This window comes from Ylistrum balloti, unplaced genomic scaffold (assembly GCF_031769215.1).
Source record: "Ylistrum balloti isolate Yb309-2 unplaced genomic scaffold, AGI_CSIRO_Ybal_v1 Utg370824, whole genome shotgun sequence".
Taxonomy (NCBI): domain Eukaryota; kingdom Metazoa; phylum Mollusca; class Bivalvia; order Pectinida; family Pectinidae; genus Ylistrum; species Ylistrum balloti.
In genome coordinates this window covers 44,058-69,089 of record NW_026782476.1, presented here as the reverse complement: position 1 = coordinate 69,089, position 25,032 = coordinate 44,058, and the positions used below count along the sequence as shown (strand labels likewise).

At 33.7% G+C, this 25,032-nt stretch overlaps 2 protein-coding genes across 2 annotated transcripts in view; one reads left to right on the top strand and one right to left on the bottom strand.

Annotated features, from left to right (window-relative positions):
• Positions 1 to 6,042: 6,042 nt before the first annotated feature.
• Positions 6,043 to 12,702, bottom strand: LOC132558778 (spliceosome-associated protein CWC15 homolog). The gene is made up of 7 exons (XM_060223379.1): positions 12,622 to 12,702; positions 11,029 to 11,197; positions 10,006 to 10,109; positions 9,643 to 9,728; positions 7,763 to 7,861; positions 7,293 to 7,408; positions 6,043 to 6,760 (listed from the first exon to the last, which is right to left on the bottom strand). Exons 2-7 carry the CDS (start codon positions 11,157 to 11,159, stop codon positions 6,634 to 6,636), a joined length of 663 nt encoding a protein of 220 aa, XP_060079362.1. The 5' UTR covers positions 11,160 to 11,197; positions 12,622 to 12,702; the 3' UTR covers positions 6,043 to 6,633.
• A 2,985-nt stretch (positions 12,703 to 15,687) lies between these two features.
• Positions 15,688 to 25,032, top strand: part of LOC132558783 (tyrosine-protein kinase RYK-like) — a gene marked incomplete at its 3' end in the record, with an annotated part of 41,459 nt that continues 32,114 nt past the window's right edge. Inside the window, exon 1 of the mRNA XM_060223389.1 lies at positions 15,688 to 15,749. Within this exon, the coding sequence (XP_060079372.1) occupies positions 15,713 to 15,749 (37 nt within the window). The remainder of the gene's footprint in view (positions 15,750 to 25,032) is intronic.

The window sequence follows — 25,032 nt, the reverse complement described above, 5'->3', positions numbered from 1 at the left end:
AACATATCATCAATTTCATGTCGTTCATTCTCCAACGAGATCATGGTTATGACCTTATAAGGTCATGGCCTTCAAGTGCCTGATTCACGTTTTCATCTAGTGCCGACATGAATCACTCTCGCACTTCTCCCACCATTAAATCGGAACATTAATTACTTCAATTAATTCTAGATACCATTTACGTTTTGATTTATATGAGTTTTAGTACCTAATAAGTCAGATATGGTTGGGCATATTGTTTATGGTTATTTTATTATGTATGATGTAAAATATGTGCGACACTCAAATAAAATATTCCAATTAATGAACGATATTTTCATTTCAAAATATAATTACCCAAGCTATGTGTTTGTATGTTTGATTTTAGCGAATGACAAACTTTCTTGCCATAAATATGATCTGCAGTCGTATATCATAATTTATTATCATAATTATACTGAGAGGAAAAAGAAACGCAATTAGGAATTTCCAGGTCAACTACGGGAAATAGAAAAGGGTTTTAGAATGTAATTATGGTGTAACTGGAAGATAGTTGACCACTCTGTCATCTACGAGAATTTCATTCGTGTACGTTAAGTAAACCTTTCTGGACCCATCAATATAGTGTGTGCCCCCCGCGAGCTGCAGTAACTGTACGAACTCTTTTAAGCATTGAATTGATCGGGGTATTAACCCTCCTTATTGGTATACGATTCCATTCCTCATCCAGCGCCAACGCCAACTGAGCGACGTTGATTGGAGGATTGGGCATACGTCTTATCCTTCTGTCCAACTCGTCCCATAAATGTTCTATTGGGGAGAGGTCAGGGCTGTATGGGGGCCAGTCTAGGGTGGGACATTGTTCGCTGCGAGATAACCACGGCAAACCCTCGCTACATGCGGCCGGGCGTTGTCCTGTTGAAACGTCAGTTGACGCTGCTGTACTAGAGGAACAACATGCGGCGCTAGGACTTGATCTCTATAGCGGATGGCCTTGAGATTTCCCTGAATAACAACCAGAGGAGTCTAGATACCATGCGCAATCCCTCCCCATACCATGACCGATCCTCCTCCAAAGCGGTCATTCTCTATCACGCAAGCATCTGCACAGCGCTCGTGGGTACGTCTATAGACACGACGTCGGCCGTTTGCCCGGTAAAGCGAAAACCTGGACTCATCTGAGAACAGGACCCTTCTCCAACGTTGCACTGGGAAGCGTTTAACGGAATGTGCGTTCAGCCATTGCATTCGTCTGGCACGTCGCCGCGCATTAAGCTGTGGTCCAACATATGGCCGCCGCGGTCTTAGACCGAAGGCACGCAGTCGAGTACACGCTGTCTTTGGATCAATTGGAACATGATGACGCCCGATTGTGTTCCTTGCTGCTTCCGTGGCCGTCAGAAAGCGATTGCGTAGGTGCGAAAGTCGCATTGCCCTATCCTGCCGACGAGTCGTCACACGAGGGCGACTGCAACCCTTCCGGTGGCGTGTAGTCTTTGAATGAGACGGCAAATGTGCAATGGATGGACTCCAAATTGATTAGCGACCTGATTTTGCGGGGCACCTTGCATAAGAAGTGCAATGGTACGACCACTGTCAACTTCGGACAGTCGTAGCATTTTTTACGGTGATCTGTTTATGCTTAAGATATGGGAATTCAAGATAGATATGTCTGAAGATTCGCACACACAGATTTTGAACCAATCTTTTATACTGGGTTCGAGATATCGTGCTTTTGTCTCTTATTCTTTTGTACAAGCGGCGTGCGCAGTTTAGTTATGCATCAGTGATTTTAATACGGTACCATAGGGACCTAACTCAAATGCACACATTTGTCAAGTTTCAAGGGTGTACGTCAAGGATTTAATTTACAATATTAACTTTCTGCTAAATGCGTTTCCTTTTCCTCTCAGTATATAAATGATGATGCTAGTTTGTGGTTCATTCCTAATCTTTGCAGTCAGTACTTTATCGTACATTATGTCGGCAGTGAGGAGACAAAACCAAGAATTATACAAGTGTGTAGTAGCAGAGGACCAGCCTACTGATGGTCAATATACTGAAAACGATTACTTTTAGAAGGGTTATAATTTCCGCTAATTTCGAAAATGGAATAAAATCACAAAAATAAAAATAAAATAAATAGAAAAAAAGTTATATAGTTCGTTCCATGGCTTTCATAGAAATCTTTTTGAAGGAATATGTTTTTAGAATGTGACATATTTTTTACCATGATTTATATGGCAGGTGTCATAGATGAAGCAGAATGCGCTTACCCTTCTAGAACACATAGTCTTCGTCTCCTTGTACTTTTTTCCGAGTCTTTTTGTGGCAATAAAAAATCAATGTCAACATGTCAACATAATCATAATCCAAACTCAAATTCCATAAAACGGGCAAAATATGAACAAAAGAAAGATTTAAACGGAGCTCCCGAAAAAGTACAATGAAAGTAAGACCAGGTGTTCTGGGTGAGAAAGAGACTTTTGCTTCATCGACGACACCCGCCATGCAAACCTTGGTCAATCCAAGTAAGAAATGCCACATTCTCCAATGAACACATAAAATACAGCACTGAAACCAGCAGGCAAACCAGAGAACATCAGATAGTCCAGCTTCATATCACACAAAGAAATAGAATATTTCTCAATGAGATCACAATGGCGACCATGAAACTCCCCATAATTTTCATCAACCTTTCTTTCGTTGATAAATTTCATTTGCTTTATCGAGTTTGAGTTTGAATTAAGATTCTGTTGACAAATATTTTCTTGTTTATTTAACAGAGTCCACCACTAGACGTTGAAAGTCTTCACTCTGTATCTGTTCAGTTACAGTTCACGGGAAGAAATGGTGGCTGTGGTCGACAACTTTACGTGGTCCCGAACACAGTAGAGATTTACACTCAATTAAATGCAGATAATGACACAGATTGGTCATTGAAATTCTAATATTTTCGTAAAATGAGCATTTCAATGTATCATCACTTTATTGTCCTGAAAGGAACCAATTGTATTGTGCAAATTTATTTTGTCATATACCACACATCCCAATACTTCCTATCTAGAAGTGTCCTTTACATGTGCACATTTCTGTAAAGATCAGATATGCGTGTATGCAAAACATGGACAAGAGATCCTTAAGGGATCTTGGTGCCAACCATTGTCTGATCTTTATTTTTGGATCTTTTCTCCTCTGTTTTTACTCATAATTATAAAAAAATTTGAACATTCCTCTCAAGAAATAGCAATATTTTAAACTTTAACTACCAAATTCAAAAATTCGCCTGTCAGCCATTTAGTTTTCCTGATCTGTCCAAAAGTCAAAGAGAGACAACTAGGGAACCAGGCAATTCTACAAATGAAATTTGAAAGAGATCTATCAATTGATTCTCAAGTAGTAGTGATAACAAACATCCTTTTTAAATTCCAAGATGGCCGTTTGTCGTCCATTTTTGTCTTTCTGATCAGTCCCAAAATCAAATGGGAAAAATTATAGGGACCAAGGGAAACTTACCTATGAAATCTGAGAAAGACCCATTCAACTTCTCAAGAAATAGCGATGACAATGCTTATACAGCAAACTTGAAGATAACCTTCCATCAGACATTTTGTTTTTTGATCACTTACAAAATCAAACAGGCACCACTATGCGATAATGGGAACCTATATTCAATTTAAGAAAGATCCATCCAGTACTTCTCAAGAAAGATTGATAACCAATGAAATAATATTTGCAATAACATAGGGTGTTACTGACTTATATACAATACAATTGGTGTTAAATGTTAAGATCATCAGGGTGTATGTAAGGAATGCTGACCTAACAACAAAGTAATATTTTACACATCACATTAATTCCTGTGTTTTACCATAACAACATATACACAACAGCTTGTTGATATCATACTACAACAATGGCTGTATCATTCCATAACATTGAATGTCCATGTGTTTTATAGTGACATTTAGTTGTAAGTGGACCAATACCGAGTGACAAAGCCCTCCATTCACTTAATATGAGATATAATTTAGATAATATTGATGTGTTTACATTAGAGTACTTGCAATAGTCTTACATGTTGATAGTTCTTGTGCTGCTAAACATAACTGTTTTTGGTAATAAAAACCTCCAAGCAATTATCACTGGTAAATAATAAATAAATATAAACTTTATTTATTTTACAACAATTGCGAAACAACTTATGTCAACTTATCCTAATCACTCTTGTTGGCCTGGATGTAAGTGCGCCAGGAGTCTTATTGTGGGAGGAAATCGGAGAACCCGGGGAAAACCCACGTGGTCGGGCAGGTGACTTACCTTTTCACGTCCTTTCCTGGAATCGAACCCCGGTCGGCTAGGTGAAAGGTGAGTGCGTTACCACTGCACCACCTTACCACCCTGGTTCTGATTATCAAAAACCAATAATAAAACCACGGAATCCAGATGATGATGCTCCATCTTTTATGTCCTCTGACTTTAACAAAGTTATAGTATAACGTTGATCTGTTTCCCTGTATGGGTATCTGTGGCTGGAAGATTAAGCACTTCTGCTTAATTAATAATGCTATGAAAATCTGGATAAATCCAAAAAATGTCAAATTTCAAAGTTAGGCCCACATCAAAAACAAGTTAACTACAGTGCATAATAATTAGCATGGAGCTAATATGAATATAGTCCACACAAGGAAGTAGAATATTTCCCATTGAGATCGTGATGGTGACCATCACACTTTTCTGTAGTCTTCATCAATCTCTTACAACACTCTGTTGTATGCTTTCCCATCAGCTCTCCACATACAATGTATCTATTGGGAAATCATGATATTGATTATGATATTGTGAGAACTGTAACACCTAAACAACAAAGGTTGTGGAAGTAGGAATACTACTGACTAGAAACAAGAATTTACAATAGAGAAATTAATAAAACAAAGGCACTGATTTGTCTAAAATTTTATTTTTACATAGTACATATAATATACATTCACAGACAAGTTGATACATTATGAAGAAAAACTTTACAGGCCATGTGACAAACAGACATATTAAAATCTACACAAGTAATCTCTTAGAATTACTACCAGTATGACAAGCATCACATGACACAATTTCAAGTCTAAATATTTAGAGCTTTTTGTATATTTCAAATTAAACCAAAATATCATAGCAAATGATATTTCAATTTTTACACGAAATTTCTGAATACTCATTCCCTTAAAACCTATTTACTTCATTACTGATTATAAACAGTTAAAATGCAATGTCTACCTTATGGACCAAATAGTTTTCAAATGTTTTCAATTAAGCTAAAAAACCAAATGTTCACATCATGTAACATTTACAAATCAACAGTCTAAGACTGGTAATAAACATTATTGTGATTGGTTTGATCTGAGGACATCAGTCTAATCACTGACATCACAGCTCTTCCCTAACAATTTTCATGTTTAAAAGTTACAATTAAAAAAATTAAAAATGGAATTATAAATGCTGATGTATTTTGACAACATCAAATAAATGAGAACATATTTTCAGGGTAGTTTTAAAATTTGAACGACAACTGATCCTATAGTGCTACAGTGATATAACCTGTGGACACTTTTCCCAACAAAATACAACTTTCAAAAAATTATTGTCTTTTGAACACTTTATAGGAACAATGAAATATCTTGATAGTCAGCACTCTGGATCCTGTATAAAGCAGAACCTCTTTTATAAGGAATCTTTTTCATCAGAACAATTTGTAAACTGAACTTCTTTCAATAGGACAATTTGTAAACTGAACCTGTTTTGTCAGGATAATTTGTAAACTGAAGAACCGCTTTCGTTAGTACAATTTGTAAACTGAAGAACCGCTTTCGTTAGTACAATTTATAAACTGAAGAACCGCTTTCGTTAGTACAATTTGTAAACTGAAGAACCGCTTTCGTTAGTACAATTTGTAAACTGAAGAACCTCTTTCAATAGGACAATTTGTAAACTGAAGAACTTCTTTCAATAGGACAATTTGTAAACTGAAGAACCGCTTTCGTTAGGACAATTTGTAAACTGAAGAACTGAAGAACCGCTTTCGTTAGGACAATTTGTAAACTGAAGAACTTCTTTCAATAGGACAATTTGTAAACTGAAGAACCGCTTTCGTTAGTACAATTTGTAAACTGAAGAACCGCTTTTGTTAGGACAATTTGTAAACTGAAGAACCGCTTTCGTTAGTACAATTTGTAAACTGAAGAACCGCTTTCGTTAGGACAATTTGTAAACTGAAGAACCGCTTTCGTTAGTACAATTTGTAAACTGAAGAACCGCTTTCGTTAGTAAAATTTGTAAACTGAAGAACCGCTTTCGTTAGTACAATTTGCATACAGCATAACCTCCGGACTATTCCACTCTTTTGTTTATCATATTCTATTTTCGGTATAATGCAGAGCAGCTTTATTCCAGATACTTTCTATTGATAGAGATTCCCTTCAGCCAAATTAAGTATTTGCTCCTATTCCATCTGTTTCAGAATAGTCAAACACATGTACTTGTATATAAATATACACAGATCTTCAATTGAACGTTTACTACTTGCAGATGTGGGATGAGATGTACTGATGATTTCAAAACATCTAATGAAGTTGACAAAATGAAAGATTCTGGTATGATGAATTACTTTACATACTTTTCCATGAATTTTTTATGGAATTCTGAACGTAAAGTGTCATTGATAAAAAGTCCTTTCTTCTTGTCTTCTTCAGCTTTGGCACAGTTCTTAAACACCACATCATCATCCCATCTAAAATATCAAAATAAAAATTAACAAATGCATCCTGTACCAGATTCTGAATTTCATTGGACCTTTTCTCTTTTACATCCTTTTACAATACTTTACATCATTAATTTTTTTACAATTACATAACCCTGTTATAACATAATGAGGGAGATGAATTTGTGTATAATGGTATATGAGCAAAAATAACATGGGGCAAAAATATCCTGGTACAATGCACTATTTTTTTTCATTTGTTGAAAAATCTACTTTTCAATCTTTTTCAATTTTGGGAGATTTGGGAATCCTTATCATGATATATGGAATGACATATAAAAATGACATGTAAAATTAACTGTTGTCAAACGACAATATACATGTAATTTGGATTTGCTTGTTTCTACAGGATGTACAAATACAACTGGTGAGCCTAAATTTTCATAATTATCTTATCAAATGTTTAAAAAATGCAGCAGCAGAATCACTGCAATTTAAAGGTTTTGAAATAACTTTTAGTATTGTGCTTTCATAAGAATGACTAATAACACAAAAAACCTACCTTCTCTTGACTTTAAAGTCTGCAGCTGCCTTAGCTTCAGCCTGGTTCATAAGAGGGTTTCCTTTGAGAATGTTCTCTGTTCGGATTCTCTCCTCTTCAACTTTCTTTTCAGCATCCTGTAATCAGTTTTGAAAAATAAATTTTGTGGGAATAAGCTTAAGTCTTCATCAAAATACATGACAGTTCAATATTGTTTAACACACTAAAATTATAACATTTAATATGCTATGTTTAAGAACTTTATTCAGTAGAGAAAAAATTCAATACTTCTAACACAATTAGAAATCTTCAATTAAAAAATAGAATCTAGCAATAGATACATTTGATGTTATGATAATTCATATTTCCTCAAAAATATCACAAATGATCATGAATCTATGGGACTAAATTACTTAAATACAAAGTTAAAATATTCTTTAATGTAAGCATTATGGAGCACCAATCTCACAATGTAACACTGTATTACTTACTAATCGCACTCTCTCATTGGCCCGTTCCTTTTTTATCTTCTGAAGTTCTGCCATCAATTCTGCAGTGTCATCCTCATCAGAAGAGGAGTCGTCATCATCCTGAAGTAACATGTCACATATATGTACTACTATACTACAGTATAATCAGGTGGACAATACACAATCTTTGACTTCTTGATTAACCAGACCACTTATTCCTAGCTGGATTATGAGTTATCAGACTGCCAAGTTATGTCAACCACCAATCTAACCAGAGTTATCTCCCTGGATTATATGGCAAAATAGTAGTTGTTCTATACACTATTTACTGTAAACACAGGTATTTGTAAATGTTTGTTTCCATTATCTAATCATATTTTACTTTCATAAATAAAAGTAACTGCATTACAATCACCAGTATGAAAGTTGCAATTCATTAGTCCAAAATCACAGACATTATTGACCTGAATCTCTTATTATCTTTAACAGTCCACGCTTCTTTCCTATCTTTAAGAATCAGGTGAATTGGCAACAACAATCATGTGAACACACAGCAGACTCTTTGATTAAACACTAAAATTTAATTTTGCATCATATGTATGAGAAAACTGATCTCCATGCCTTGATTTTCCTTAATAAATATATGGATGTATCGAGAGTCCCCATCATTATTAATAAAAATTCACTTTCAATTTTTATGTTTTATATCAAATATTAATCACATTTTGAAAACAAAACCAGAATAACACTTGATCTATTTTCTAAAGGGTAATATTCAATTGCAACAAGTCCAGGGTACAAAAGAGTATATTTATTACAATCTGTCTACTGGTTTCGCCCGAACATGTGGGCTTCTTCAGGACCTATTTTCTTTACAATTACATATTAATTATATAAGTACCATTAACTCTGACACAGGTTCAACAGATAAATGCCCTGGTGATAATGTGGCAACAGTCGCTATGACTACATACAATATCTATTCGTATGCTCTACACCTTTGGCACACTTGACTATGGCAGGAATAATAGTGTGAAAAGTCTATTTTGCTCCCAAAAAGTATTTCTGGTACAGGAATTCAAATTTCTGGACTGGTGAAGTAATGAATAAAAATTAACATTACAAAAAATTGTTCCCCAATATATCCACCAAACTGCCAAGTTTTAAAAAAAATATCAGTGCCCACATTATCAAAGATAAACTGTATATATTCTTAATCTACAAGAAGGACAAAGGTATACAATAGCACAAGTCTATTTTTAATTTGAATTGGAAACACTGCTGCAAGGAACATACAGTGCAAATCCACCACCACCAGCCATTCAGCAGTCTCAAAACAATGGATTCATTTACTAAAATTATGAATGTAAAGTGGAAAATAATATTGTTTTCTGAAAAACATTATTTCAACTGCACATATTTAGTATTCAAAAGAACCTTTATGTAATTGAATGTGTTATTCAGTACTTACAGTAGCTCTACAATACAATCATTCTTGCAGATTTTCATTTTATAGAGAAAACATAGTTAGTGTCATAAGAAATAAGTGATACACTGATAATGCATCTATTTATCCTGCATCATTCCCTGTAAACTTAAATTTAGACCATATAAATAACAACAAGTGGTTGTTGTTTCCATAGATGTATGACAAAATAATGGCTTTGACCAAAAATACAGTTTCAAACTTCAATGTATATACATTGCACAATACAACAAACAAAATCAATTAACAGCTTTTCACATTCTTAATTAAGTACATGTATTTAAGCCATTCAAAAAGTGGTAGATAACAGGTGCATTCCTATAATAGCAGCATCAGTTGCAGGATAAATATGTACTAAGTATACCACCACTATCTTTATTTCATATTCTCTCTCTCTCTTCTAACATGTACATACATCGTCATCAATGGGGTCATCTGCGTCCAAGTTGGCAGCTGGAATCTGTTCCAAACGAGGGCGCTTACTACTGCTGCTGCCTGATTCTGTAACACAGTAAAACATTCATGATTACACCTTTAATACTAAAGTTGCTATTTTGAACCAAAAACACATTGATGAAATCATTTCATTTTTATCTAATTGTCAAAGGTAGATAATTCAATAGTTCTTCAGGAGAAACTGAAAGATTCTTAGTTACTATCCTTCAATGAATGTTATCTTTTCCAATGAAAAAAACAGTAACTTAAAGTGCAGATGTTTCAAGGATGGACAATTCCTCATTTAATCAAAATTTAAATAATAGGTTTTAGGGTAACTTACCCCTATTTCTGTCTCGTTTGTCACGTACTGCCCTCTCACGATCTTCAAGATCACGACGGAAATCACGTCCTCTCAGCTCATCAACAGTTCCCTGTCCTTCCTGTCTGTAATCATCATAATTTAAAAAATAGTATTGAAAATATTTTACACATGAAAATTCATAGAAACCAATGCTTGTCATGAATGAATACCAATAAATGTAGGCTATTGTTTGTGTTGATAATTTTTATCTCAAGAATTATCATTCCTTTGTTTACAATCTAGGAATCCTTGTATAAGCTAACCATAAGGCCAGGAATTAGACAGGGTGAACAGATCAATTTGAGTATCATTTGAAAAGTCTACGATAGTATCCATGTATAATGAAAACAATTTGGGTCCTAAACACTGCAGCAAGACTCTCTTTCAATTCTTGTCATTCTAATATTATACATAGAATCCTTTGATCAAAGCTCTGATATTGAAAAAAGTTGTGATAAAAAGATATTCACAAACAGGTGTGTGATCACAGGTTTTCAGTTTTAAAGTTATTATTAGATATTTTACTGAAAGGGTTGCAGTTGTCTCTGATAGGGTTGTGAGCATAGATCTTAGTTTTAAAGTTATTATCAGATATTTTACTGAAAGGGTTGCAGTTGTCTCTGATAGGGTTGTGAGCACAGATTGTCACTAGAGGGTTGTGATCACAACAATCAGTACCACTTTCCACTTACATGATATTCAAGACAACATTCAGCAACAGTCTGATTCTGTTAAGATCTTTTTTGTTTTGTAACTATATTTTTTTCTTGTTACGTTATGTAAATATACATGTATTTAACTTCATTCAAGGCCATTTTCTTATACACAGTGTAATTAACCTTCCCCCTCAAAAAAAAAAAAAAAATATATATATATATATATATATGCATAAAAGATAAGCTTTGGATTGTATCATAATATCTAATTTTGTTTAGTATCTGTACAACTGACTGTAATATCTTAACTTTCTCTCTTATAAAGCCATGTACTAGTATCTCTTACCTGTACTTCAGCTTGGTATGTGAAGGCAAGTCCCTGCTGGAGTACTGTTTGGAAAGGGCACTAAGATCACCTTCATTCTTCCCTCTGCCACCACGGGCAGGCTCAAATGTTGGGCGTGCCGCAGTTGTCATCTTTCAATTTGTGAGTAAAGTTCAGCAAACCAAACTCACTGTAGAATATTGATGAGGATTCAATTAATTCAAAATTTAAAAAAATGATAAGATGTATTTAGTTCTTGTTATCATATAACATTCAATTTGAGTGGGTCATTAATCATGTAATAACTTTATTCTGAGTTTATTTCTCTCACAGGATAAAGTCAGTTATGACTACACATTACATCATTTTATCATGCAGGTGCTAGGACATCAGATTTAACTACATATACAAATCTGACAATATAGATATAATTTAAATGCAAATAAACAAGTTGAAAAATGGTTGACTTCTCAGGTTAAGCAGTGCATGGAAGAAGTATTTGCCTATGTACACTATTTCAGATGATCTTTTCTTAAACTTTCGTTGTTTTTTAGTCTACATAAGTACATTAGTACTCCTTATCTAGTATAAAACTATAGTGGGTTATTACAATATGGCACCATTCACCTATTGTGTTATCTGCAGAAGCATCCCTTTAAAGCAGATTCCTGCCACAGGCATGCTAATTATGATAATGAAATAAGAAAATTTCATTACCATCAGAACATGGAGATAAAGGGATGCAAGAACCAAATTAATACTTCAACAAAAAAATATCATCAAACTCTGTCTTTTCGAAAATGGTATTTGAATAGGCTATGACAAGAACCTTTATTTCAGTGACTTGCTCCCCTTTTCTTGACATTTACATGATTATCATGGTCAAGTATGGCCCATTTGTTTACTTTTGATCTGTAAACCTATAATTAGATTTCACCATTAGGCAAATCTGCATATATAGCCTCTTCTATCAATACAGTAGTGTATTGAAGAGGTTGATATATCATCAGACTGGTAAGGGTGCATTGTATGTCCAACACATCCTATCTTGACCACTAAACACAGACACATTAGTGTACAATAATCATATAAAATGCTTTATACAAATAACCACACTAATATTGCATTCCTCATAAACCGAACAAGGCATGCCTGTTATAAATTATGTGCGTAAAAAGGAAATTCGAATATGTGTTGTCTAATTTATTTACAATTCAATCACCATAAACTATACTGAGTAACCCAATGGATAGCCACAGTAAAAGCAAAGGTAAGTGAACCTATTTCAGCATGTGCTTTGGTTTGCAAATGTAGTTTACTGTATACAAAAATCATCGTGTGAATGAGTATAAAATGCCCGCTTATAAAAAAACACACTACTTTATGACCAGCCTATACACCAAAGTGTCTGAGTTCAGAGGATTTTTTCCTCTGTAAATTAAAGAGTGGACGCGATGTTCCCAACCTGTTGAGAGCTGTAATCAGTACATTTCAAAGATATTCTGGGGAAACGACAACATCTTGGAATCAATTATGAAATGATATTTGGCCTCAATTTATCAAGTACACGTAGTGCTAGTGTTAAGAAATTATGTCTGAAAATAGTAAACATACCCGACACAAGACGCACGTATACACAATGTTTCTGTTCCAGTAATTTGACCGGAAATTGAAATATGGTCTCAAACATTCAACCAAACTAAAAAATGAACGAATGCGATACCTAAGTAAACAAGAGTGGTTAAAGTATATAAATTATTCCATAAAATCAGAAAAGCTATGACAGATATACAAATTTTGCTCTAAACTGTTTAATAATCTAATCAACGGTTTAGAGAGTATTGTAATCACTAACAAACAAAACAGAACAGTAAGACAGCGTTTTTGCTTTCCGGAAAATTTGAAGCATATTACTTTGTAATAATAAAACACTTGAAAGAGTATAGGGAGAGAGATTAAAATGATATTATTGATGTGATGTCGATGGCGAAGTCAATATTTGTAGTTGTGGTGGCGATGGTGGTGACGGTAGTAGTGGTTGTAGTGAAGATGTTGGCGGCGGCGATGTTGGTGGTAATATTGGTGAACGGTGTCGTGTGTGGTGGGGAGTGGAAATTGTAGTGATAATGATAGTGGTTAAGTGTGGTGATGAGATTTAAATTCAAACATCCCGTCTCATATTAATCTTCAGATGGCATCAACAGAAACCCGTGTACATATATATGTTCTGTACGAAATCTAAATTAGAAAGCTTTTGTGTTTTTCTTAATTCTGCAATATCAAATTCGCCCGTGAAGATATGTATACACATTGCATACCTTGAACCATTGACAGAAATTTGGGGCAAAACGTCGATATTAGATTTGACAATTACAGACAAATATTAAACAAGTATAACATAGTGTAGAGCCTCAGAAGTCTGTTTGTTCTACGCTCTTTAGGATTTGTTTTTCATTTTCTTTTTTGTTTTGTTGTTGTCTTTATTTCATTTCAATTTTTAATTTTGTGTTTTCATCTTTGTTTTATTTTCGTATTTTCATTTTTGTTTTGTTTATTTGTTTTGTTTTCGTTTTTTCCTTTTGCTTTAGAATATTGCTTTGTTTTAAAAATACTATAAATATTTCTTTGCAAGATCAACTCCAAGTACGCGGTACAACATTCCCCCGTTACTTTTCTATAAAAAAAAATGCTTGAACATTCCGACTGATGTACAGGAGGAAATGCACAAAGTCTGTTATCAATATTATCAAATCTTTACTTTAATTAACGTGTCAATCAATCTTGTAATCAATTTCTACTATATGATTACAGAATTGTAGATATGATTGGCAGCATAAATCGATATCCAGATGAAATTTTGAAAAAAAAAGTTTAACTAATATGTTAGGGTAGAAATATATTTAAATACAAAGGAAACGATATAAATACGAAAAAAGATAACAAAGTAGACTTTCCTCCGGTTCCCAGTTCAACTGCTGTTCTGATATAGAGAACAAGACATCAGAAGCCATACAAATTCCATCGCTCGCATTTATAATGAAGTTGTGTTACATCTAAGATTTTCTATAAGTAGTTACGTTGACCTTAACATTGACACTACTACACTGACACACAAACTCGTTCATAGTATTATGATACATGTCCATTATGTGAAGTTTGATTAAAAATGGTTGAGAAATGAAGTTGCTAGAGTGATGACAAAAATTGAAAATGCGTAGGTACAGAACATTGACATATTGACTGGTATTAGAATATATGATAAAAACATTTTTAAATAAAAAAGAACACATAAACCCTTTTAATTTCTCACGGTGCCTTATCAAGCATTTTTCTCATTGAGGTTCCCCCAACATATAGGGATGGAAAGTCGTAGTTTAAGGGTTATTAATTTTACAAAAGCATGAAGGAGAAGAGCAGTTCAGGATTTTTAAAAAATGAAAAATATACCGACATGTTAATCTTAATTTAATTACAAGTCCGACAAAATGACGTAAAATAAGAATGAAAGAAAGATTTTCACGGAAACATCCGAGAAAAGACCAACTGTTTCGGAAGAGTAAGCGTTTTCTGCTTCATTGACGACATCCGCCAATTGAATTTGGTCAATCCAATTAAGTAATGCCATGTTAACAAATTATAACATAGTAAACAGCAACGGAACCATTGGGCAAACTAGCGGGCATAAAACACGTCACACTTCACATCTCTCGGAGAAGAGGAATGTTTCTCAACGAGATAATCAAGACGATCGAAAAACATTCCCGTAGCCTCCATAGCTTTAGTTACCCCAGAGAATATTCACGAATTAAACCATATTCGTTATTGTAGGACTCGTCAGTGAAGCTAAGGACGAGATTTTGGAACCTTCCATGCAATAACAATACATCTAGAGGACCAGACAGGAATGCACCGTATCTTGTCGGTACGTGTATGTATGTAACCGTGCAAAGTGTCAAAATGGGGAAGTTAGGTAAAAAAAATATCTTAAATCATATGTAGGATACGATTAAGAAAATTGGTCGAAAAAATTCAAAATGTATACAGGCAAGTGCACTAGTCATTAAATGCGAGAGCTTTCGTGATTTTCAAATATCGGATAATTTTTTTAAAAACCAGTAAAGTGATATACCTGTGTATAGAAATAAAACGTGGTGTGCAGTTTATTAAGACAATAATTTATATGATAATTGAACTAAAAATGAATCTGATTATTGATATCGGAATGCATATGTTAAATCTCTGCCTTGTAACTTCTTCTGGGCAAAATTCATTTTTTAGAATTATAACATTTTTGCGTGTTTGCTAGTCTTAGGTCTTGATAACTTAAATTTAAAAAAAATCTTAATAGTATAAGTAATATCAGATAGTAATAACAACACGGCACTGTGTATCTTGTTGTTGGTCGTAGAAACATCCATGCTCTTTGCTTTACATGTTCTTTGAATTTTGTTAACGTCAACACAAAACATTTCTCATGTAGGATGTGCGCTGTTGCTTCACAGTACCCAATCCGGATCTCCAGTTCCGTTCCCGGTATTTGCTCCGCCCATTGGTTGACTACTGAAAATGTCAATAAGCCTCGGTCATGTCGGTGTACTCGAGGTTTGTGTATCGGAGCTAGCACAACAAAATGCCTTCTCCGTGTGTGTACCTCGGATCTATAATCTTTTTAGGATTAATGACATGTCCGGCTGCACATTTCAACATGTATCTTGATTCGGCGGAAACGTTTAGGCTTCTAGGTAAGTTGTAAACACAATTTTGCTGCAGAAGCAAACAGAATGTCGGGCATTTTGTTTCAGATGTGGTTATGTACGTGTAGAAGTATTGTTTTGCCAGTTTTCTGATGCTGTTGGGCACTAAGAGAGCAGAATTATCTAAACAGCGTTATGGGATTAGTTGGTGACGATAGTTTGTGTACAGATCTGTGTGTGTTTGATTTAAAAACCCGCTAATGTTGTCGATTTTCATGGAACGGCAATACACATCATGTGTATTGCCCCAGATTTTTCAAGACAGCGAAAGTTTCTTGCCTATTAGTCACCCCTAGAGAGACCCATAAATATTTTGTTCTTCTTTCTTCTAGTTCCTAGTTGATAATAACATTATAAATATTAAACTTAACTGCCAAAAACAATCACAATGTCTAGATAAACTTAGTTTATGTACTGTAGAGATGCAATTTAACACACTGCAGATACACGTGTGCACACATACTTCAACACACGTGGTGTGTATGTTGTCACACTCTCGTACCTTATTAGCATAAATAAAAATATTTTTAATTGTGTCAGTTACGTGAGAACTAATTTAAACTTAGTGTTTATTTTTATTGTATTGTAATTAATCTTTGTTCTTAATTAGCAACCTAGTAAAATCTCTATTACAGAAGGCCTACATGTATATAATACATTTTATATTAAGCATCATATCACTCACATGAAATCTTTGATAGGGCTGAGTAAGATGCCCAAAGTGCCAACAAGTTTATGTCATGCAGCAATTGTAGTGATTATACACGTTACCTGTAAATTAGCTAGAAAAATGTTGTGATTTGTGAATAATCTTCTTAATACTCAATTACGCAATATTTATTGGCACAGTATGCATCTGCTAAAACCAAACTGACATAACATTAATCTGTCGAAGGTTGTTTAGAGCATTTTATGTTTTACATTTGTGAGTACAACATACACCGTAACATGTCGCAACATTTTTACTCAATACTGTATTGTGCATATAACTAAAGGTATGCCCCTCATTATTGTCTGTTTAAAGAAGACACTGTGGAGGCCTATCCTGTTCTTTTATCAGCTATACAAATAGTATTGGCTCCTGAATAAAATTGACGATGTTTAAGATCTTTATTGTTGTGTCACCTTGATTGTTAAAGTACGTCCGTATTATGTTGTTACAATTTCTGGTTATTATCCTTTTGGGAACTGGATTGTACTTGTACAGTATGTCACGTTACCTCAAGTGCTTAGTTCATTCTCAGCTTCTGAATGAAGCCCACTCTGAGGCAAGAAAAGGCTATACACCCAGATTTTGTTAATTGTGTCTTTAAAAATGCATTTTTAGATTGAACTAGTCTAGTATTGTATCTTATTTATGTAAATAAAAAAATCATTCGAAGGAATCTTAGGCTTTTATAAATTAAAGGGGCATTTAAGATCCAATGTGTTGGAAAATGTGTTTCTTTCTTGATTTTTATGAAATTATGACTTTTTTTCAAAGCCTATAAAAAATTCAATACTCCAGTCCTTGTGTGTTTAGGTAAAATTTGTAATAGAGTAATTACTTCTGGAGTGAGAGGACCTACATGTATTGTAGAAAAAAACCCTCCAATTTAAAATGATCAAGTTGTCAAAATAATTGCCATTATGATGAATTACTTCCTTTGAAAAAAAATGATAATAAAAGTACAAGGAGTTAAAGACCTATTGAAAAAAATTGACACTTTTAATCCATGGAACAAATAGTCCATAGCAAATCCTACATAGAGAAGGTCGATTATGCAGTCCCCTGACCTTAAATTGAGATCTATGATATCTAAATTACTGTAATACAGAGATACGGATGCATATATTACACCCGTCAATGTGTAGGTGGACAATGGTTTTGATGTTACACTGTAGAGAAAATTGTGTCGACTGGCGTCAGTTTTTTTTTTCCATTCCATATTTGTTTGATGTACATAGATATTAATATGAGAAATGTAGATGGGAGGTATCATAATTAAAAAGAAAAAAATGTTTATGCTAGATATATGGAAAATGAATTGAAAACATGGATTTAAACCTGACAGTTATCTTATTTTCTTGTCTTATTTAAAGATGTAACATTTTATCATGCATTAAACTTTTGCTTGGTAATTTGGCCACCCATGTCTAGTTAAATTCTTCAGAATGTTATAACATTGTCACAGCAATCTCAATTTTATTCAATTTCAGTCAGTATTTATATAAATGTATTATAAATTTTTGGTAAATATGATGTAGCATATTTAATGAAATGCTAGTTTACTGACCTCAGGAATTTTTGGGACAAAAATATTTTAGTCCCGGACTCCTGCTGTTTGAGTATAACTCTCTCAACTTTTGAGAATCCATTGTATCTCTTTAGTATTGGGACTCCTCAAAATTTTAAAACTAGCATTTTGGACTTGTCTGAAGAAATTGCCAAAAATTAGTGAACCTGCAATTATTAACCAAAAAGTGCTTGAGTCCCTAAACTTTGAATTAGATTGTGTTCTTGACCTCTGGGTTTAACAGGATAACTACAATGGTGTGTGTGTACAACAAGATATGATTGACCTTTTCATGAAAAAAAATTGGAGTAATTATGATTAGATTCCTGGAGGGTTGATTTGGTTTTGTGTTGAAAATGATTTATTACTGGTTAATTTTAGTGGTAACGGTTCTGTTAGTACCAAGTACTTATAGAAATATTATCTGTATAGCATTGTGCCTGTATGGTGAGGGGAAATAATTGTAAAGTGCTTCTTTCAGTGTAGATTTATACACAATATTTTTTGCAACCCCTACACTACTTCACAGTCTCAAAGATAATATATATGAAAACTTTATTCAATGGTAACATACTCAAATCACTGGTGCTTTTTGCTTATCTAACATACTCAAATCTTCGGTGCCTTTTGCTAATCTAAAATACTAAAAAGTGATTTGTTTAAATTTTACTGAAAAAAAAAAAGAAAAATTTATGTTACTTTATGTATAGGAAATCTTAGTTATAACAGTCTTTACTCTACTTCGGTATAGAAGCTAACAAGGTTTTTGAACAATATATGTATAACATTCATACTTGACAAAGTCGTGGTAATTATATTACTACAGATCATTAGTTAGCTTTTGTTTATATCCAATGAATTATTCTTCTAGTTTTGATAAAAATCTGTTAATTGGTTTAAAATATTTAAACAGAAAAATCCTGGCGATCTTGTCAACAGATACATGGACAATGTATACTACATACTATACACTGTGTTTTTGTTTGATCACTCTGTGGAGCAAGATTGTATGATTTAATTTGTTGAGAATACTATGAGCTTTGTTTTTTTTTGTACATATGGTGTAGATCACGTTACACATGTACACATAGATAAGAAATTTATTAAGAAGGCGTAATTATTTCATAGGAGGTGTGAAGTTTAAGTATATAAACTCTGTGGAAGTTGTAATTTTCTTTTAAGATTTTAAAATTTGTGATAGAAAGAGTTGATAATCTGATGTGGAAATCATAGGAACTGCATGACATCACTCAGCAGAATAATTTTTATGTTTCTGAATGGTCATGTGACTTTATGTCTAGAAATGTGGATTGGTACAGCTTTGTGCACCTATGTCCACCATAAATGTGTTTAAGTAAATTGTTCAGAGCTGAATCACATGTATCACAGAATGTGGATGGCTATTTCCTGTCTATTTCTCAAATTCACCTAAAAATACATTTTTTACCCCCAAAATATCACTTTTCTGATTCAGGTACGATGGAAAACTTCTGTGTAATAAATTACGATTAACAGCAAAAACATTTTTGAATGAATATTACAAGATATTATAGTAATTTATCAAGAGTTGAACTTTTTTATCGCAATATGTGTACCGTATTTTCTGAATTACAAGCCATGGTTTTTTCATAGGTAGTTGAGTGTTCAGATTATATACCAGTGCGGTTTATATGCAGATGAAAAAAAATTTGGCTGTATGAAAAGGAAATGAAGGGCATCGGTTCCAGACCGTTATTTATTTTGGAACAGCCATTTTGTTAAAGTGTATCACATGCACTGTTGACCTGCGTGACCCCGCACCCTGATAATTTTTGTTGCTGTTAAATGTCACATTTCCAGGAATAATAATAGAAATCAGTTTGTTGATTTAAACAAACGATACCAGTACACCTGTACAAGACCCCGATACCCAGTTTTCTAAGAGTACCTGTCCATCATGTGTTTGTGACTGAAACAGATCATCTAGAACCGTCATTTGCAAATGTATACAGGATGATTTAAGATTGAAATTAAAATCACATGCTTATGGATTTAACTAATAATACATTTAAATATGAATCACAACAATATCTTCTTAACTTTCACGTTTGCTTCAGGAGTAATAGTGGAAGAGCACAATAGCCTGTTGCAACCTCGGATCGATAGGTCATCAGGTCAAATTTGACCACCATGCTTGTTTATGATAAAAATGGCTTCATGTGACTTACAAGAAATAATATGGTGCTATAAGAATTATATCCACATGCAAGGACCTTTGCTAATATCTAACCGTTAGAAACGGTGTGACTTATATTTCTGTGTGCTTAATATGTAGATCAAATCAAAAAATGGATGAAAATTGGTTGTGCTGCTTACATATCGGTGACGTTTCTAACCTGGAAAATACAGTATGTATACAGTACAGTAAAGAAAGTATGAGGAATATTGTGATGTCCATCTATGTATACTGTAGTGTTTAAACTTAGTTTGTAATGGAATTTCTCACACTTTCTCAGCAAAAAATCCCAGTTACATTAAAATACCAAACTGATAGGTCCATTTCTCAGCGTTCTTGTTTACCATAAAATCAGGAAGATTGTGTAAATTATGGATATGTTTAGGTGTCCATTTGTTTAATTGTGAACCTACTTGTAATATCTTAAGGTTTGCTCAGAGCTTGGCTTATAGTAATACTTTTTTAACCACCAATCTCACTTTGTAAACTCAAAACTTAAAGGAAGTGATAAACTGACCTGATATACTTGTAGCATTTACAGTCAACATAAATGACACTTTAAAGGCAAGTATATCAAAGTGTGCAGGTGCAATATGATATATTCTCAGTAAAAGCAGAGAGGTTTGTTTTTTTCATGGTTTTGGATAGGGTTTTTTGCCTCATTTTTGGGAAGAAAAATATATGAATTGGGAAGGAGGTTTTCAGGAGTAAATACTAAATTTTTGGAATTTGGCTTAAATATTATAAAAACATGTAGTTTGGAGCTGAAGCTTTTTGTCAATATTTTCTCATTATGGCGGTAATTTTCTAGAAGGATTTAGATCTTCTAATCACTTGTGAAGGGGTATCTATCACTGAAAAAATATCTAAGGTGAAAAACTGCAGGAATGAATAGTTGTAAAACAGGAGTGAGGATGCTCAAAGCTCTCAAAGTTCTGTAAGTAGGACAGCATCAAAATTGTTATCAAAATGCTAAGATGAGCAGCTCCTTTCTGCTGTAACAATTAGGTGACAAGCTCAATTCTACTGTACATCAAAATTGCGAAGAAAATTATTAGTGACCAGTGGCCTATTCCTTTAACTGGTTGACACATTGAATGTAACATTTTAGGCATCAATTAAGACAAACATGTATATGTTAATACCAACCTCAACAGACTTAGTCCTCCTTTACCTCATAATTGAATAACCCTTTTTGAATTGGTCAGTCTGATAAATGAAAATAGCCCTGCTCAATTCTACTGTGCATCAGAAGTGCAGAGAAAATTAGGTGACCAGCTCAGTTCTACATGTACTTAGGGATTTTTACCAGTATACTGCTGCAACACACAAATCATATCATGGTACAAAAAACACATACCTGTAGATCCCAAAGTATCAAATTTTCAGCATTTGATATTAATTTCTTAAGGACTTTTAATAAATTAATACTGTAGCTAAACTTGAGCTGGGTTTGCATGTGTTTTTTATTAGATGCTTGTGAAAGTGAAGCATGCCTGAGACCTGTAAGTGCTTATGAAACATTTGTGAGACCCTGTCTCTGTTGGTAACAAAAGATAGCATTTAGTTTCTGACGTCTTCTAACCTTTTACCTGACAGTTTTCTGTTTCACGGCATGCAAAGGGAGACATAATTTATGTCAAAACTATGAATGGTGATGTATTGTGATACATATCGTTATACATATTGTGATACGTTTCGTGATATATGTCGTGATACAGTCTATGTGTATTATAATATACAAAAATGTATTACAATATACTTCAGCCATATTGTTACACCCCTAATTCTTCTTACAGAAACATTCAGGGATCCATTAACAAATAGATGACTGAGTATAACTAATGTATGTGTTGTGGAGTTTATATAGCAGTTAACTGAAGTATCACAATTATTTCTGCACATGGTGCCTGAACTTTGATGGAAGTCCAATCAAATCAGAAATGATTTGATTGCAGTTGATTGAAAAGAGCAAATTATGGACAGAAAAAACGAAGAGAAATATTCAGATATGATGGCTGAATATGAGAATCAGTTGCTAAGGTCAAATGAGTAATACAGATGACTCTAACGGACCTATCTTAAATGAGGAATCCAGGATACAAATGAGAGTTCACGAAACACAGAGATGACTCTTACTGAAATGAAGGAAAGGAAGCAAAGAGAAAACAAGTTGATGTTATATTGACTTATACAGTAGTCAGGAAAGAATTTCAATCAAAGGATGACAGAGGATATGCAAATATTTGATGTTGGTTTAGTATGTGGTGGTCAAAATATGGACATTTTGAGTGGCTTGGTAGATACATCAGGGAAAGACAAGACACGTATGATACAACAGGGTAAAGTCTCACTCTCAGAAAGGTTTCATCAATTTCAAAAGATTTCAAACCACTTGAACCTTTCACTATATGAATAAAAACAAATATTTGATTAGGTAACAATATGTGAAAGAAGAAATGATAAGAGGACTAATTGTTGTATCCCTTAAATCTTCTCACAGACAAAACTCATGGAGTTGAATTGTGTGGACATTTTTGTTAAGATTAACATAATTTGGAAATGTTTGCTTACTATGATCTGTAGTATATTGAAGTTTATGAATATCTGAAACTGAAGCATGATGCTTGTGTATAAAACTTAAGGTCCTAAGTAGGACCAGTGTGGTAGGACATGCTTACCATGTATCAGACTTAACTTGTATGGAACATGAAACTGAATGTTTCAGCTATGCTTTGAATGTCTATAAGAAGATTATTTTTAAGGTATATATTGGTGATGTATCATAATCAAGTCATGAATGGGATAATTTTTTTCAGTGAAAAATCTCTTGGGAACACGCTTATTTTTAAAATGTGTGTATGTATAGTGATTTAAATTTCATTATAAAGTTTGATTAAAAATCAAATCCTGTTTGTATAAGCATAAACATTGGACTTTAAGCTGTTATTTCTCATTGTATCGTAATCCCTGTCTGTAATTGGTATGTAGCAAAAACATGGGAGATATTTAATATCAGTTTGAAATTCAAGCTGTGTTACAGCAGTGTAATGTATGTTGGAGCAGGCATCAATCAAATGCCATATGTACCATCAAAAGAAGTCAAGGATCAATTCTGAATTTCAAAGTGTGAATTCAGAAATCTTTTCAAAGGAGGGGAAACCTACTTCAGAGTAACAAATTACAGAGAAACAGTAGAAACATATTTTATAAAATGGCTTTATTACTTTAGTAAATATAAATAATTGAGTAAAAAAAATTTGAAAAAAAAATGTTAAAAATTTGTTAAAATGCAAAATGTTACTGAACTTTATAATGTCATTTTGAATTTTAAAAGTGTGAATGTAGGATTTCAATTAAAAAAGATTGCCTCAGATATATGAACTTGTACTTTTGAGCACACTCCAATCTGTCAATAGTAAATCTACCTCCCTGAATGATTTGCTAAACAGGAAATGGTGCTTGAAAGCTCTGTAGCTTAATCACTCAAAAAGAAATATAATAATTACATTATTGCAAAAAACGTGAGAAGTATAATACTCTTACTGACCCACTCTATCCAATTAGTTTGTAAGATCTTTAGAAAATCATTAGCTGGAGACTCCACAGCTGATACTATTGATAGATACAATACATGAGCATTGCCTTATGATATTGTTAGCTGTGTAACACCTTAATGTAATTGTCAGTTGTGTAACACCTTAATGACATTGTCAGTTGTGTGACACCTTAATGACATTGTCAGGTGTGTTACATCTAAATGACATTGTTAGCTGTGTAACACCTTAATGACATTGTCAGTTGTGTGACACCTTAATGACATTGTCAGGTGTGTTACATCTAAATGACATTGTTAGCTGTGTAACACCTTAATGACATTGTCAGTTGTGTAACACCTTAATGACATTGTCAGGTGTGTAACACCTTAATGACATTGTCAGTTGTGTAACACCTTAATGACATTGTCAGGTGTGTAACACCTTGATGACATTGTCAGTTGTGTTACACCTTAATGACATTGTTAGCTGTGTAACACCTTAATGGCATTGTCAGATGTGTAACACCTTAATGACATTGTTAGCTGTGTAACACCTTAATGCCATTGTCAGTTGTGTAACACCTTAATGACATTGTCAGGTGGGTGACTATTTAATGACATTGTCAGGTGTGTAACACCTTAATGACATTGTCAGTTGTGTAACACCTTAATGACATTGTCAGGTGTTTAACACCTTAATGACATTGTCAGTTGTGTAACACTTTAATGACATTGTCAGTTGTGTAACACCTTCATGATAATGTCAGCTGTGTAACACCTTAATGACATTGTTAGCTGTGTAACACCTTAATGACATTGTCAGTTGTGTAACACCTTAATGACATTGTCAGTTGTGTGACACCTTAATGACATTGTCAGGTGTGTTACATCGTAATGACATTGTTAGCTGTGTAACACCTTGATGACATTGTCAGTTGTGTTACACCTTAATGACATTGTTAGCTGTGTAACACCTTAATGGCATTGTCATATGTGTAATACCTTAATGACATTGTTAGCTGTGTAACACCTTAATGCCATTGTCAGTTGTGTAACATCTTAAGGACATTGTCAGGTGGGTGACTATTTAATGACATTGTCAGGTGTGTAACACCTTAATGGCATTGTCAGTTGTGTAACACCTTAATGACATTGTCAGGTGTGTAACACCTTAATGACATTGTCAGTTGTGTAACACTTTAATGACATTGTCAGTTGTGTAACACCTTCATGATAATGTCA